The sequence below is a fragment of the Typopeltis vanoorti genome, chromosome 1 (genome assembly GCF_054136105.1).
Source record: "Typopeltis vanoorti isolate ZY-2024b chromosome 1, IOZ_Tvanoo_1.0, whole genome shotgun sequence".
Classification (NCBI taxonomy): Eukaryota; Metazoa; Arthropoda; class Arachnida; order Uropygi; family Thelyphonidae; genus Typopeltis; species Typopeltis vanoorti.
This window is the reverse complement of record NC_143549.1, coordinates 15991181-16008590: the sequence shown is the minus strand read 5'-3', so window position 1 is coordinate 16008590 and position 17410 is coordinate 15991181. Positions and strand designations below refer to the sequence as shown.

The 17410-nt window shown below is 35.4% G+C and overlaps 1 protein-coding gene across 3 annotated transcripts in view; it reads right to left on the bottom strand.

Annotated features, from left to right (window-relative positions):
* LOC150109806 (uncharacterized) overlaps positions 1-17410 on the bottom strand; it is a 124045-nt gene that overhangs the window by 65790 nt on the left and 40845 nt on the right. For all 3 annotated transcript variants that reach the window (XM_090412600.1, XM_090412770.1, XM_090412687.1), the window contains exon 5: positions 15590-16016. In XM_090412600.1, the coding sequence (XP_090268726.1) occupies positions 15590-16016 (427 nt within the window). The remainder of the gene's footprint in view (positions 1-15589; positions 16017-17410) is intronic.

Genomic DNA, 17410 nt, shown 5'->3' with positions numbered 1-17410 from the left:
CACACTCCCTCAGCTGATCCTCATAACTAACATTGTACAGTCCTGACACCATCTTTGTTATCTGCCTTTGTACCCTTTCCACAGTTAATTTATCCCCTTCAATCATGGGGACTAGATCTGAGAACAATAGTCTAAGTGTGGTCTGATCAGAGTCTTATACCACGGAATGATAACCCTTTTATCTCTGCAAGTCAGTGTCCTCATTATTGCAGCAATCCTCTGTGTTACCTTCACTACCTTTGCAATATGTCCTCTAAATTTCAGGTTTCTATCAATCATCAACCCAAGATCTTTTGTAAGAGTAAATGCTTCTTTATTATAATAATAATAAATAGAAACTCTATGAACATTCAAATCTCTTTTATTTTACCTATTGGCCATAAAAATTTTAGTGGGTCACGAAGATAAAGTGTTAAAATAACCGGGCCATGGAAAAAAAAAGTTTGGAAAACCTTGTATTATGGGATACTAAGGCAAGTGATGCGAGGTCATTAGCTTCTACATACGAGTTTGTCCCAGTCCTGAAAATACTTTAGGCACAAACTTTGTTTGCTTACACTTGGATAAAGGATTAAACCAAACATATAATTTTTTAGTATCTTTAATTTTTGAGTAGCTATAGTATTCAACACTAAATACGATGCTAATCTTCTTGAATGGCAGACAATATCAAGTAGAGTGATGTGGGCAAATATCAGAATGGGGAACTGGACAATGAGAATTAATTGTGCCTATGGCCTTAGTTATACTAAGGTAGAACTAAGTACCAAGTAGCTATAGTATTCAACACTAAATATGATGCTAATCTTCTTGAATGGCAGACAATATCAAGTAGAGTGATGTGGACAAATATCAGTGGGACAATAAACACTTAATTGTGCCTATGGTCCCACAGAAAGTTCTACTAAGGTAGACGTGGAGGAATTTTTTTAGGCTTTAAAGAAAGCAACTGACACAATGAAAAAGGAAAAGTTGGTCCTCATTTGGATCTAAATAGCTTGAGTAGGAAATCATGGCAAATGCCTGTTGGATTTCTGCTCAGGAAATTTGCTGGTTATTACTAAAAGTGAAAAGTTTCCAATACAAAAAAGCATCTGGCAAAGCGACACCATATGTCCCAAATTATTTACAGCTGCACTAGAGGAAGTCTTTAGAAGTCTTGATTGGGAAATAAAAGGAATAAACATAGGAGAAAAACTGCATCATCTGAAATTTGCAGATGATATTGTCCTAATAGTAGATAATTTTGAAGATCTGGAAGAAAGGCTAAATCAGCTAAATGAAGCCTCCAGAGAAATTGAATTAAAAATAAATAGAGGAAAAACAAAAATAATGATGAATAAATACATAAACCATAGAACAATCAAAGTTGAAAACCATGAAATAGAACAAGTTACTTCATATGTATATTTGGGCCAAATGTTATCCTTTGAAGAGTGCCAAAGAAAAGATATTGAATGAAGAATTCACCTTGGATGGATGGCTTATGGGAAAATGAGAGACATATTCAGAAGTGACATCCCTATGAGTCTAAAAAGGAAAGCTTTCAACCAGTGCATACTTCCTGTCCTAACATATGGAGGATAAACATGGACTTTAAGAGAAGCCCTAAACAAAAAGCTGAGAACACCACAACATCGCAGAAAGAAGTATGCTAAAAAGTATGCTCAAACAGGTGTCATGGATATTGTAAAATACATTAAACAGGCTAAGTGGAGATGGGCTGGCCATATTGCCAGATGCAGTGATGGGAGACGGACTAGAAAAACAACAGAGTGGAGACCAATGAATGGAGCAAGACAAAGAGGAACACCGAGAAGAAGGTGGAGGGATGAACTGGAACAAACTGCAGGAGTGAGATGGATGGGAGAGGCAGAAAACCGAGTGATCTGGAAAATCATGGGGGAGACCTTCGTCCAGCAGTGGACAGAACCAAAAGGTTGAAGAAGAAGAAGAAGAAGAAGACTAACACAATGTTCCAACATAAAAATGTGCACAAATTCACATGGAGAGAAGAAGCAGGCAATAAGAAAAGTCTCATTGACTATGTTATTGTTGACAGTGATGATTTCTCAATGGTGCAGGACACAAGAGCGAACCAAAGATTTGAAATTGGAAGTGTTTATCATTTAGTCTTGAGCAGGATAAAATTGAAAGTTTTATTATTATTATTACATGACACCTTTAAAGTCAATAAAAGTTGAGAAACTCTCAGATGTGAACTGTAGACTAAAATACACAAACTTTATTCAAGAAAAAATTAAAGAGTTTGAGAACAGGAACCAAACATTGGAGATTCGATGGCAAGCCCTGAAGAAAACATTGATTGATTCAGCCAGAAAGGCATGTGGAGAGGTTGTATGCAAGGATACAAAAATCAGAACTCCATTGTGGACAGAGGAAGTTAAAGAGATAGTGAAGGAAAAGAAGAAAGCATATCAATATATCCTGATAAATAAGCCAGATTGTGATCTTAGAGAATACAGACACAAATGTAAGAAAGCTAAACAAAAGTCATGGAAAGGCTTTGGTAAGAACATATAGAAAATAAATATAAGAAAAATGGCAAAATATTCTGGAGGCTGTTGAAAAAATTCAGAAACGGTGGAAAGTGTGCTGTAAAAAGAATTAGAAATGATAAAGGTGACATGAAGACTAGATGAAGAAAGAAGACATGAAGAAAAAGATATCCTTCATGTATGGAGTAATTACTTCAAAAAATTGCTAAATGAACCAAGCAGTGACAGCACAGTTGTTAAAAAAAAACTCCACAGGCATGCAATCAGAAATACATATTTGAAGTAGTAAAAGCCATCAAAATCCTGAAATGTGGAAAGGCAGTGGGAATAGATGATATTATTATTATTAAGAGAGATCTCCAGGGAGTCAGGTACCATTGAGGGAGGCAACATACCACATGCACCAGCTATCATACTTAATCATACTCATTCACACTGCTTGCACTCACAACATCCAATGGCAATCCATTCCAATCATGCGCCAAACTCTGAGAGAAAAATCTAGTTCTCATCCCCTTCTTAGCGACCTTCATTCTCAGCTTCCATAATGCCCTCTTGTCCTATCCCCACCCTCCATAAATTGAAAAGTTCCATCAAATGAAATCCTGTATGAGCTTTTCAGAAGTTTGTAAGTCTGTATCATATCACTCCCTCTTTTTCCTGTTTACTAGTGTCTGCAGTCTACAAATTCTCAATCTATCTTCATAATTATTATTCCACAATCCTGATATCATTAACACCCTTCTTTGCACTCTCACTTCAAGATCAGACCTGCACACACTAGTCCAAGTGAGGTTTTACTGAGGCCATGTAAATTATCTTTTGAGTTGTATTTGCAATCTTTTATCACATGGTCCCTGAACTTCAACTTCCTATCTATTAAGACTCCAAGATCCCTGCCTTGATCAGTTTCTTCAAAGCATAATCCCACCAATACAATACAACATTGGATATCTAATCATGCTGAAGTGAATGACTTTACTTTTACTGACATTGACATTTTACATTATTCTGCAAGTACTGCATATCAGCAGCATTCCTGATTACCCTACTTATTTTTGTGTCATCAGCAAATAGCCGTATGTTGCCTGTCAAATCCTTCCCAATGCCATTAATGTATAGATTGAATAACAGTGGACCAAGGACTGATCCTTGTGGTACAACCACTGGTTAAGTTAAATCTTGCATTCACCATATATCACATTTTGATATCTGTCAGTCAGCCATCCTCTTATCCGTGTTAATATTCTATAACCCAAACCCATTTTCTCCAATTTATGCAGCAGTCTGCCATGCTGTATTCTGTCAAAAGCCTTAGCAAAATCCAACAGTATCATTCTATAACAATGTTACCAATGGTAACATTGTTATAGAATGTGAGCAAGTTGCTAAAACATGACCTTCCCTTAGTAAACCTATGTTGTTCATTGCAAAGTAGAGATTCACTGTCAACCCATTTCTGAATGCAAGCCCTAACCAATTTTTCTAAAATCTTCACCCCCAATCCTGAGATACTAATTGGTTGATAGTTGGATACATCGGTCTTTGCACCACCCTTGCAATGGAATTACCATACATTTCTTCTATTCCTGTGGAATCTTCCCCATTTTGAGACTCATATTAAACAGCCTGGTTAAAGGAATAGCCAGTTCAGCTGAACACTCTTTTAGCACACGTGCTGATATCTCATCAGTCTCTATTGCTGAATTCTTATTTAATTTGTGCAACAGCTCTAATACCTCATCCTCATACACCTGCGTTTCTTCATCTAGTGAAGAGGTAACAGTGAGCTCAATGTTGCGTACACCGGGTTGGTAGCTTTTAACAAAATGGGCACTCATTAACTGAACAACCTCTTCTGCATCTGTAACTCTCATGCCATCAGGATTTAGAAAGTTATCTTTTCATATTCATTCTTTCTTTTATTTGCAGCATATTGACAAAATTCTTGTGGGTTGTCTTTAGCATGCAGAACCAGTTTCTTTTCATACTCGACTTTGCTTTCCGTGCAACAGTTGCGACTATTCTAGCCTGCTGCTTATAACATTCATAACAGATATCATCCTTATGCAAATGTATTCCTTCCACATTCGTTCTTTTCTTACTCTCTATTATGAATCTCTTGCTTAATAAGATTACACATCCATTTGACTCCTACTCTGTTTATTCTTGGAACACATTCTGATATTGCATCAATCAAGTGTTGTTTAAATGCTTCCCATGCACTGTTGATATTCTTTCCATTCAGCAACCGATCCCATTCCACTGAACTCAATATACCCATAAGTCGCTCATAATTTCCTGCTTTGTCGTTCAGCACACATATATATATATACTGAACATAAACATTCAGCAATAATGTAGCTGATGAGATTTTTGTTTTTTTATATTCTTTCCACATAAATTTATTTACACATTTGTGATAAGGAGTAGTCTTTGTCCTCAGCAGAAATTCAGAACATTTACCACTGTTGTCATTAAAATAGACCAACCAATTTCACTGCAAACTATATGTTGTTTAATCAGTATAAATATATGGCTAGCAAATGTAAAATACAGTTAAGAAGAAAAGCTTGCAGGAATCATTGCAGTATACATAATAGAAATACGTGGAGAAATGGAAGCAGCACAAGTCATCTGTTTTCTAGCATTGTTTGGCAATGATTAGCTGAAAAGCTGAAATCTGGCATGTGAAAAAAAATCTGATAAAGGATTTTCAAATTTCACTTAGTCAGTCTTGGTTCTTATTGAAAGAAACTGTGAGAAAAAATAACCATGGTGGTTTTTTTTTTTTTTTTGCCTGATAAGATAGGTAGATTTCTTCTGGATAACCAATGTCATGATGTGTGTTGGAAGTGATAGGCTAAATCTGATCTTTCTTCTCTATTATGAACAACATCTCCAAGATGTTCTTTTTTCTTATCTCAAAACAAGTCTAACCTATGTAAAACAGGCCACAAGAACAAGGAATTCTGTAAACCTCAGCATGTTTATAGAAGGGTTTACTATTTTTGGGAGAGCACAGAGGCTATATATGAATGAGAACATATTTGTATGCTACTGATATCATCAGATTTGAGGAGATTAGTGATTTTGCTTCTGAGTCTGTCAATGAAAGAAACTGAAATTGAGTCTCTATAGTGGATATCAGGATTTGGCTATGAAGTAGAATTAGAGAGACATATTTTGAATAGTTTTCTAGGATATCCATTAAGAGTGAATTGGTGGAGTAGAAGTCGCATTTCTTTATTCATTTTTTTAGGATATAAATAGCACATCTTTTGAGTATGAACTACCAGATCCTGACATTTACTAGAGACTCAGTTTCAATCCCTTACACTGACAATCCCACAAGAAAAATTGCTAATTTCCTCAGACCTTGTGATATCAGTAACCATCACCACCATTATACATATCAAGGATTTAGGCCTAGCATGGCCTGTTCCTCTCCATTTTTTTTTTATTTTTATTTTATTTATTTATTTCTTTTTGGTCCCACAGAAGGTTCTACTAAGGTAGAAGTGGAGGAGTTTTTTGAGGCTTTAGAAAAAGCAACTGACACAATGAAAAAGGAAAAGTTGGTCCTTGTTGGGGATCTAAATAGCATAGTAGGAAATGATTGTGAGACATACAAAAATATTTTAGGAAAATTTGGAGAAAAGAGCAAAGCTAATAATAATGGCAAATATCTGTTGGATTTCTGCTCAGCACATGGACTGGTTATTACTAACACTATGTTCCAACATAAAAATGTGCACAAATTCACATGGAGAGAAGAGGCTAGGAATAAGAAAAGTCTCATTGACTATGTTATTGTTGATAGCGATGTTTTCTCCCTGGTGCAGGACACCAGAGTGTACAGAGGATTTGAAATTGGAAGTGATCACTATTTAGTCTTGAGCAGGATAAAATTGAATTTAATAGTGAAAAGAATAACATGTAAGAAAGTTTTAAAGCGAATAAAAGTTGAGCAGCTCTCAGATGTGAACTGTAGACTAAAATACACAAAGATCATTGAAGAAAAAATGAAAGAGTTTGAGAACAGGAATCAAACCTTGGAGATTCAGTGGCAAACTCTGAAGAAAACATTGATTGATTCTGCCAGAGAGGCATGTGGTGAGGTTGTCTGTAAGGATAAAAAAATCAGAACTCCCTGGTGGACACAGGAAGTTAAATAGGCAGTGAAGGAAAAGAAGAAAGCATAGCAAAAGTTCCTGTCAAATAAGTCAGCTTGTGCTCTTAAAAAATATAGAGACAAATGCAAGAATGCTAAACACTGTGTAAAACTAGCTAAACAAAAGTCATGGGAGAACTTTGGCAAGAATATAGAAAATAAGCCATAGTATTCAACACAAAATACGAGGCTAATCTTCTTGAATGGCAGTCAGTCTCAAGTAGAGTAATTTGGGCAAACATGAGAATGGGGAACCGGACAATGAGACTTATTTGTGCCTATGGTCCCACAGAAGGTTCTACTAAGGTAGAAGTGGAGGAATTTTTTGACGCTTTAGAAAAAGCAACTGACACAATGAAAAAGGAAAAGTTGGTCCTTGTTGGGGATCTAAATAGCAGAATAGGAAATGATTTTGAGACATACAAAAATATTTTGGGAAAATTTGGTGAAAAGAGCAAAGCTAATAATAATGGCAAATATCTGTTGGATTTCTGCTCAGGACATGGACTGGTTATTACTAACACCATGTTCCAACATAAAAATGTGCACAAATTCACATGGAGAGAAGAGGCTAGGAATAAGAAAAGTCTCATTGACTATGTTATTGTTGATAGTGATGTTTTCTCCCTGGTGCAGGACATCAGAGTGTACAGAGGATTTGAAATTGGAAGTGATCACTATTTAGTCTTGAGCAGGATAAAATTGAATTTCATATTGAAAAGAATAACATGTAAGAAAGTTTTAAAGCGAATAAAAGTTGAGCAGCTCTCAGATGTGAACTGTAGACTAAAATACAGAAAGATTATTGAAAAGAAAATGAAAGAGTTTGAGAACAGGAATCAAGCCTTGGAGATTCAGTGGCAAACTCTGAAGAAAACATTGATTGATTCTGCCAGAGAGGCATGTGGTGAGGTTGTGTGCAAGGATAAAAAAATCGGAACTCCCTGGTGGACATAGGAAGTTAAAGAGGCAGTGAAGGAAAAGAAGAAAGCATATCAAAAGTTCCTGGCAAATAAGTCAGCTTGTGCTCTTAGAGAATATAGAGACAAATGCAAGAATGCTAAACACTGTGTAAAACTAGCTAAACAAAAGTCATGAGAGGACTTTGGCAAGAATATAGAAAATAAATATCAAGAAGGTGACAAAATATTCTGGAGGTTGTTGAAGAAGCTTAAGAATGGAGGAAAGAGTGCTGTAAAAGGAATTAGAGATGATAAAGGTGACATGAAAACGGGAGAAAAAGATATCCTTGAAGTATGGAGTAATTACTTTGAAAAACTGCTAAATGAAACAAGCAGTGATGACAGCACAGTGGTAAAAAACACTGACCAGGCATGCAGTCCGGAATACATATCCATACTTGAAGTAGAAAAAGCCATCAAAGGCTTGAAATGTGGAAAGGCAGCAGGAGTAGATGATATTCGACCAGAAATGCTGAAGTATGGTGGTATAAGAGTCTTACAATGGCTGCACTGCATAGTTCAGAAAGCCTGGACAGAGGGATGAATTTCCGATGATTGGAGTAGAGCTCTCATAGTACCCATATATAAAAAGGGAAAGAAAACTGAATGTGAGAATTACAGAGGTATTTCCCTACTGAGTGTTCCTGGCAAGATCTATGCAAGCATACTTGAGAAACGGTTGAGAAGGTGGAAGAAAAGCTTGGTGAAGAACAAGCTGGATTCATGCCAAATAGAGGCTGTCAGGATCAGATCTTCACTTTACGACAAATAGTCGAGAAAGCATGGGAATATAACAAAGATCTGTATTTAAGTTTTGTCGATTTGGAAAAGGCATATGACAAGGTGCCAAGAGAGAAGCTATTCAATACACTACAGTTATATGATGTCAATGGGGCATTATATCAAGCAATACTTAGTCTTTATTTGAGTTGTAAGTCAGCAGTTAGAAATGAAGTACAGGAAGATGGTTTAATGTTAAATCTGGTGTGAGACAGGGATGTACATTATCCCCTCTGTTATTCATTATCTATATGGATCACATTATGAAGGAAAGTGGTATTAAACATGATATCAAAATTGGAGATGTTAATGTCAGCTCTTTGCTTTATGCAGACAATGTTATACTTCTAAATAAATCTGCTACAAGTCTGCAAGATTCTCTGACTAAATTGAATAGCTGTTGTAATAGATATGGTATGAAGGTCAGCAATAAAAAAGACAATGAAAATAGGCAGAATCATTGAAAATGTCAACTGTGTTGTGAATGGAGAACCTGTGGAACAAATAAAATATTTCAGCTACTTAGGCACAATTTTTACTGAAGATGGTAAATGTAATATAGAAATAGACAACAGAATCAGCAAAGCTGGTATGGTGGGAAGTCAATTGAATAAATTCATATATAATAAGAGAGAAATTAGTCGGAACACTAAACTAGCTGTATACAAGACAGTGTTCAAACCAGTTTTAACTTATGGATCTGAGAGCTGGGTCAGAAGTAAAACACTTGACCAAAGACTAGAGACCACAGATATGAGAGTTCTGAGAAAGATTATAGGCGTGAACGGATGGCATCAATGGCAATATCATATTAAAAACGAGTATATTAGGAAAGAACTTGACATTGTCAGCATCCAGGAATGTGTTAGCAGAGCTAATCTCAGGTGGTATGGTCACTTAAACAGAATGGGCGAGGAAAGATTAGCAAAACAAGTGTTCTCTGCCAGGTTGGCAGCAAAACGACCCAGAGGAAGACCAAGATATAGGTGGATTGATACGGTACAAAGTGCCTTAGACAATAGAAATATAAGATCTGTTAATGTCAGAGTCTTGACAAGTAACAGACTGATTTGGAGGAAAATTGTAGATAGGAAATTAATAATGATGTTATTTTTTTCATGTAGTACTATCATATCCTGTACACCCCTTGAGGGTACATGGCAGGAATTTGATGATGATGATGATTCTCTCCATACATATCCTCCTCTATTCTACAAACATCTTGGGATTTACAGAATTCCTTGTCCCTGTTGCTCTTCTTACATAGGGCAGACTCTTGTTTTGAAATAAGAAAGAAAGAAAACAGGTTTAGTCTGTTTTTCTTACATTGTGACATCAACTGAAACAAAAGCTTTATGCCTTATCTAGAAGAAATCTCAAAGCTTTCCAAAATTAAAATTTTGGAAAGCTTTGAGTGTGGACCGTGGAGAAGATGGAAAAAATCAAATGGACAGATAAAATAACTAATGAAGAGATCCTAAAAAGAGTAGAAGAAGTCTGTTAAAGAGGATAAAAAGAAGAAAGGGAAACTGGATCGGACATATTCTGAGAGGAAATGGAATCATCAGAGATGCTACCGAAGGAAAAATAGACAGAAAAAGACCCAGAAGAAGAGTAAGGAAAACAATGCTAGATGACATGCTGAATGGAGACAGGTACACAACCTTGAAAGAGAAGGCTCAGAACAGAAGAGAGTGGAAGGAAAGTTTTTGCTACTAAGAGAAGAACCTGCTCGCTGCTCAATTGCAGAATACTTAAGAAGAAGAAAACTTCCTCTCTCACCAGATAAAATAATCCACATGGTCATTTTTTCATATGGTTATCTCAATAAGAACCAAGGTCTGACTAAGCAGCATTTAGAAATGATTTACAAATTTGCTACTGTTATATTATAATAACAATTTAAAACAAAACTGATAGTATGTTCATTTGAATAAAAATTATATGTTACTAATTTTGTCTAAATTTTTACAAAAGGTTTACAGGTATATATTCATTTCCTATGTTACGATTAACAAAATCAAAATTTTTTTCTTTTCATCAGTTTTACTCCATTACTTTAGAAAGATGGAGTAAAAGAAACTGGTATACTTAAGAAAAGATTGAATATAGGCTAATTTCCAGGCTGCTGTATAGATATATTACTTCTCGTGTAGTACTATCTCCTTCCTATTGACAATTTTCCTAGCAGATAATTTATGTCTGTTATTGCCAGAACTCCAATATTGTCAGTTCTTATATTTCAGTCTTCCAAGAGAATAATAATATCACACCTGCATCTTGGTCTTGCTCTTGGATCCTTTTCTTACCATCTTGGTATCAAGCATCTCTTTGTTAATATTTCTTCTTCCATTCTGTTTAAGTGACCATACCATCTGAGATTAACTCTGCTCACGCATTCCTGAATGTTAACAATGTCAAATTCTTTTCTAATATCTTTATTTTTAACATCCTTCTGCCAAAAAATCAAAGGACATTAAATGCTGACATATGGAATGGTTAGATAGCATTTTACTAGGATCATCACTGCAAGAATTAGAAGCAGCCAAAAATGCTATTTTCTGTGGGTTACGATTTGAGAAAACCATTTGAGTGCAAAAGAGGTAGAAGTGAGGGTGGAAAAAGTTAAGGCCAATAAACAGCATTGACAAGGGACAGAAAGTATGATTGCCATTCAGACAATGGACATTGCCCAAGCAGTTATATATTCCCCTTTATTAGTGCATTTGATAAAGGCTCCACTGGCCAACCAGAATATGAATGCTTGGGCAGTGCTCGTGTCTTTTAAGCAGCGCAAGCTATGACAACTTGGGAATGCCGAAAATTGTATTCTCATAAGTTCTCATGTCAACTTAGGAAATTTTCCTAGTTTCTACAAGCATTCGGCTTTGAAATAATGTTGGATCTAGTATCTACTTTGCCTATGTAATTTTATATCGCCAAAATGAAACCTTTTGGCTCTTTCTTTAGTAACCCACAGTATACCTTGAAGGCTAACTGACAAAGAAGAGATTATTTTATTATTATTATTTGATGTATTGAAAAAGATACAACAAATTATGAGCAAAAAAGTATATACAGATTGAGAGTTCAGTTAACCAATTGATAGCACTATCTGGGAATAAATGCAAGTTCCTAAGGCCTCCAGGGAAGGAGTGTGTGGATTAAAATTTTCACGTTTGACCACCTGTAGACATTGTATTGTCGCTCCAATACTTTACTGAGTTTTGGGAGTTAAGTCTTCTGCTAGAAGTAGTAGGATTGCAAATGCCCTTTCTACAGAGTTAGTAGGACAATCACAAACATCCATGCCCATGGCGGGATTTGAACTTGCAGCCTCTTGGCTGGAGAGTGGATATGCTAACCACTTGGCCAACCAAGAGTGTGTAATATGATGCATAATCTGAACAGCACCGACTGAGAAAGGCTGCTATGCCTACTTTTTTGCATGTGTGGTGCTGTTCAGATTATGCATCATATTACACACTCTTGGTTGGCCAAGTGGTTAGCATGTCTGCTCTCCAGCCAAGAGGCAGCAAGTTCGAATCCTGCCATGGACATGGATGTTTGTGATTGTCCTACTAACTCTGTGTAGAAAGGGCATTTGCAACCCTACCACTTCTTCTAGCAAAAGACTTAACTTCTCCCTAACAGATCCAACTATCAAACTTTCAGGATTCAATCTACTGTGACACCTGTTTAGCTGGCTCCAAAGGTGTCACAGTAGATTGAATCCTGAAAGTTTGATAGTTGGATCTGTAATCAGTTACTTGTTTGTAGTTTGTTCCAAAGATCAAGAGTGTTATTTGTGTGAAATTGGAGGAATAAATGCCTCAGAAGCTCTACCTGATAGATCAGTGCAATTGGAAAACAAAAGCCAGAGGAAACTGCTAACATTAAAATCTCCAAAGAAGATGACTTCACCATTAGAATATGAAAGTTGATTTTCTATTAGGAAAAGTAGGTGGATATGGTTTTGGAGACTGCAGATGGAATTAACCTAACTTGAGGTTCTTTTTAAGTGGGAGATGAATTTCATTGCTCAGTGTGAGATCCCTGCCCTGCTTACTGGTGGCTTGAAGTGGATTAAGTTCCATGTTTGAAACTTGTAAAAAATGATTAAGAACTATGTAAAAAATAAGTAAAAATACACATTATAATATAATGTGTATTTTATTATAATGACATATATATATATATATATATATATATATATAATAAAACTAGAAAAAAAAATTCCTAGCCCACCCACAGTATGAGTGTACTATAGGCTTACAAGAAACCTTTTGCAGGTGGGAGTATTAAAAAAAAAACATATATGTAAAGTAAATCTGAAATGGTTTTAGCAGGGTGTATGCAATCTATTTCTCTTTATTGGATTTTCTTTTCTGCTAGTTATGGTAAATCAAAATTAGAAAGTACATAGAATATTCTTTTCCAAGTTAGGGAAAATCTTTCCTAACTCCTCGACAAATCATGGCCTTAGCAGTATTCCCCACATACTACTTGAACATCCTCCAAACACATCTGGCAGAATACTTCAGCTGACTTTTAAGCCTCCTAAAGCATACCAATTAGATTTGGTCCAATATACTATCTAATAGTTGATCTACAGAATAACTATTTTAAAGCCAAACCTCTGAAAAGAAAAAATACTACATAATGGTGTCTGACATAACTATGAAAATATCATTCATATTGTATGCTGGAAGAATGAAGAAAAATTGAACTGGATCTTTGCTTTGGAATGCAAAATAGTTTAATTACATGAAATCTCCAATAAGCAATATCATATTATCACACTACGTGATGAATCTCATCTACCATCTCATGGCCTAGTATCAGTTGGCCTTCTCTGAGAAGTATAGATGCTACTCAATCCCTGTGTAAGTTAGTTTAATCTTACACATTTTCCTTCAGTCTAATCTAATGGTTTTATGACTGTTGGCTGTGAGGTTTATATAGAATTATTAACAGGCCCACCATTGGGGAAGCTGAAATATCAGTTCTATCAGTGTTGTAAATTTCAGTTCAGCCCAAGACTTCATATATGTCCTCTATCCATGCGGTTTTGAGAAAAATGTCTACAACTCTCTTTCAGACTTTGATTCAAGAAGCTTATTTTTATCTACCTACTCTTTTATGTATCTGTCTATCTCTTTCTTTCTTTCCTCTGCTGCCTAAATTGACCATCTTTTAGATATATGTGTGTGTGTATATATACAGGGTGTTCGGGATAAATTTGACAGTTTCGTAAGGAAAAAGAAAATCTTCTTTGTATCTATTAAATTTAATGAATTGACAAAAAACATTACAGGCAGAGTTAATTACAATACTATCAACAAGATTTACTCAAAATAACCACCATTAGCATCAATCACAGCTTCAATCCTGCTTCGGAACCTCGAACAAGCTGATGCTACAGTCTCCCTGGGAAGGGCCGCAAAAACTGTTTTAATTTTATCCATTAACTGGGCTTTTGTATTACTGGAAGTGCGATTGGTGTCTTTTTCAACTGCGCCCTATACAAAATAATCCATGGGGTTAAGGTCTGGGGAGTTTGGAGGCCAAACATTTGGACTGGTGAAGTCGTAGAAATTTTCAGACAACCATTTTTGACTTTTCCCAGAGGTGTGGCAAGGGGCCGAATCCTGCTGCCATACATATGGCCTACCATTGGCTACCCTTGTTATCCAGGGCTTGACTACAGTGTTTAGCAACTCCACGTAGCCATCTGAAGTCAACCTGAGGCCCTCTTGGAAAAAATGCGGAGGCATCACATTGCCTTCAGAGGATACACATCCGAAAACCATCACAGTTTGGGGAAATTTAGTCTGCATTACACGAGGAATGTCCTTTGTACTGTATGCAAGCCATCTGTTATTCTGCGTGTTGTGTTTTTGATCCTGGCAAAAGTTTTTCTCATCGGAAAAGAACCAGATTGTTTGTGGTTCCGCAGGATGTTTCACTTTGCTTAGAAGTTTCTTCGCGTTTATCAAACGCTTTTCACGGGCCTTTTCTGTAAGCAGCTGACCTTTGCGGCGCTTGTATGAGTAGTAGCGGAGGTCTTCATTGAGTGCAAGCTTCATAGTAGAGGCTGCAACATTCATTTCACGTGACAAAGCCCGAATTCCAATGCCAGGGATCTTCAACACCTGTTCCTGCAGATTTGCGAGGAATTCTGCTGTACGAACGCAATCAGATCGTCTGCTAGGGATCTTTCTTCTTGCTACATCCTCGTAGTCACCATTGCAAGTCTCTAGTTCATGCCTGATTGTTTTTACTGTATTCAGGGAGCATTGGGCAGCAGTCGAAATATCCTTATTTTGATGGCCGGCACGAATCATCATGATACAAGTTATTCTCTTCCATGATTCAGGTGGGTTCCAGCTATCCATCCTTTCTGACATCTTGTATATGAATGAAGAAGGGTCCAACCTTTTAAATGAAGAGAAGTGTGTGTTAATACATGTAACTTACGGAAAAATATAATTAATTATAAATATGTCAAATTTATCCCGAACACCCTGTATATATATATATATATATATATATATACACACACAAAGATCTGATGATGATCTTTGTTTCCATCTTGCCAATAACATGAAGGTCATAATTCGTAATTCCTCTACTAACTTCATCTCTGATTCATACACTAATTCACTTGCCTTGGTTCTGTTTAGATTGCTCCAAATTTACTATTCACTGCAGAAAAATTAGCATCTCTCTTGCTGCATATTTGCATAAACTAAATATGCTCTATACTCTTTATACGCACTTTATATATAATTATATATTTATTATAATTATGCATATTATATCTTATATATAATTATACATGAGATTATATATATAATATTTCATATATTTGCATTCACAAAATATGCTCTATACCTAAAATGTTACCTCAAATAACACAAAATTTTAGAAAACTACAACTACATTATACTACCATAATTAAACACACAGGAATTCTGCAAATGCAAAATGTGTTTCAATAAATCATTCTAAACATGGCTGAAAGCTTACCGTTATTCATCAACTTTTCTTATTATGACAGACACCAAAGTCGCAGTAAATCAAATAAATGTTTAAAAAATTAAAATCAATGAGACTGTAATACACATATATATATTGATTATATTATTTACCTATGAGAATCACTTGATCCTTTAGATGGAGTTTCTCCCAGTTTTAAAGAAGACTGTTCATTATTAATAGCTGGAACTGAAGAGTCAGAATCCAAGCTATCAGCTCCCCAAATCCAAGATTCCAAACCAAACACCACTCCTCTTCCCATTCCTGGCCACGTTCCTTTCCCAGTATAGTGGAGAGAACTGGTATTACAAGTAGTCGTAACAGCAGATGTAGTAGCAGAATATGCATTTTTTGGTGATTCTGCACTAAGAGAAGTTTGACTCCAGTGTTCTGAATCACTTTCTTCTTCCTCAACAAAACTCAAATCAAGGGGTAATGATGATGCATCAACATGTATCTGATCTTCTGGTGCACAAGAGAGAAGATTAATGACATCCTGAAGTTCATTAACGTTATCACCTAAACTGGAAGATGACATTCCTAAACATAAATAATAATAATAATAATACATTAAAAAAAAGTAAACAAATATATACAACAAAAACATACTAATTTTTAATTCTGAATACATTACTATTTGATACAAAAAACATTTAATTTTTTACCTTTCACAAAATATAGTACACACGTTTCACATACTATACAAGCATATAAAAACTAATGGTTACTAGTCAACATCTATATACAGTTTGGCTTTGAGGTTACTGAATAATCAACTTCCCATCCATATCTTTCATTCAATCTATCTCTGTTCTTACAGCCTTCTTCTTTCCAATGAACTATAGCTTTTAGATGTTCAAGAAATGCATTAACAGACCTTTCCCCCTTAAAAATCTGGCTACACAAGGTGTTGAGATTTTACTAGAGGAGAGAGAATTCTATATTTATAAAGTGCTTTTGAAAAAAAATTATTTCCAATTCAGAAAGCTGCTTTACTATATTTAACATGACAATATATAAGTAAACAGCTTTATGAATTAGAAAGAATTTTTTATATAATTATTCTTTATGGATGTTAAAACAGTGGGAGCAGAGATCTGGAATATAAATTTTATGTGTAAAAAATGAACGAACACACACACACACACACACACACACACACACACACACACACACACACACAAAAAAAAAAAACATGACCACTTAATATGAAATCTAAACGAAACATAATGCTACAAAATCAAAATGACAAGCAAATTCATATACTAGGATTGGCATGAACTTCAAATACTGAATATAACAGATTATCTCAACTGCAATGGAGTTCCAGTTATCTCTCTGGTTATTCATTGTGCCAGAGTCTGAGTGTGTAGTTTCATTTTTTCAGATTTCCTTTCAATTACATTTAGAGTAAATTTGGGTCTTTTAAAAGAAAAAAAAATTGTTCTACTAGCCTTTCCTCTCTCATTCTGTTTAATAGACTATACCACCTGAGATTCTAACACATTCCCAAATGCCACACTGTCAAGTTCTTTCATAATATCTTCGTTTTAATATGAAACTGACATTGATGCAATTCATATTAAGTTGACTGATAAGCATACCAGTTTTGCTAATTCTGTTATCTATTTTGATATTTAATTTGACATCTTCACTAAAAATTGTGCTTAAATAGCTGAAATCGTTTACTGTTCCATAGGTTCTCAATTCAGAATGCAGCTGATGTTTTCAAAGTTTCTGCCTATTTTCACTGTCATTACCATTTGATTTATGATTTACATACCAAATTTATTACAGCAATTATTCAACGTAGTTTGGGAATAATGAAAACTTGTAGTGGATTCATTTGGGAGTATAACATAATTTGCATAAAGTAAAGACTGAGATTGACATTTCCAATTCTGATATCAAGCTGAATGCCACTTCCCTTCATG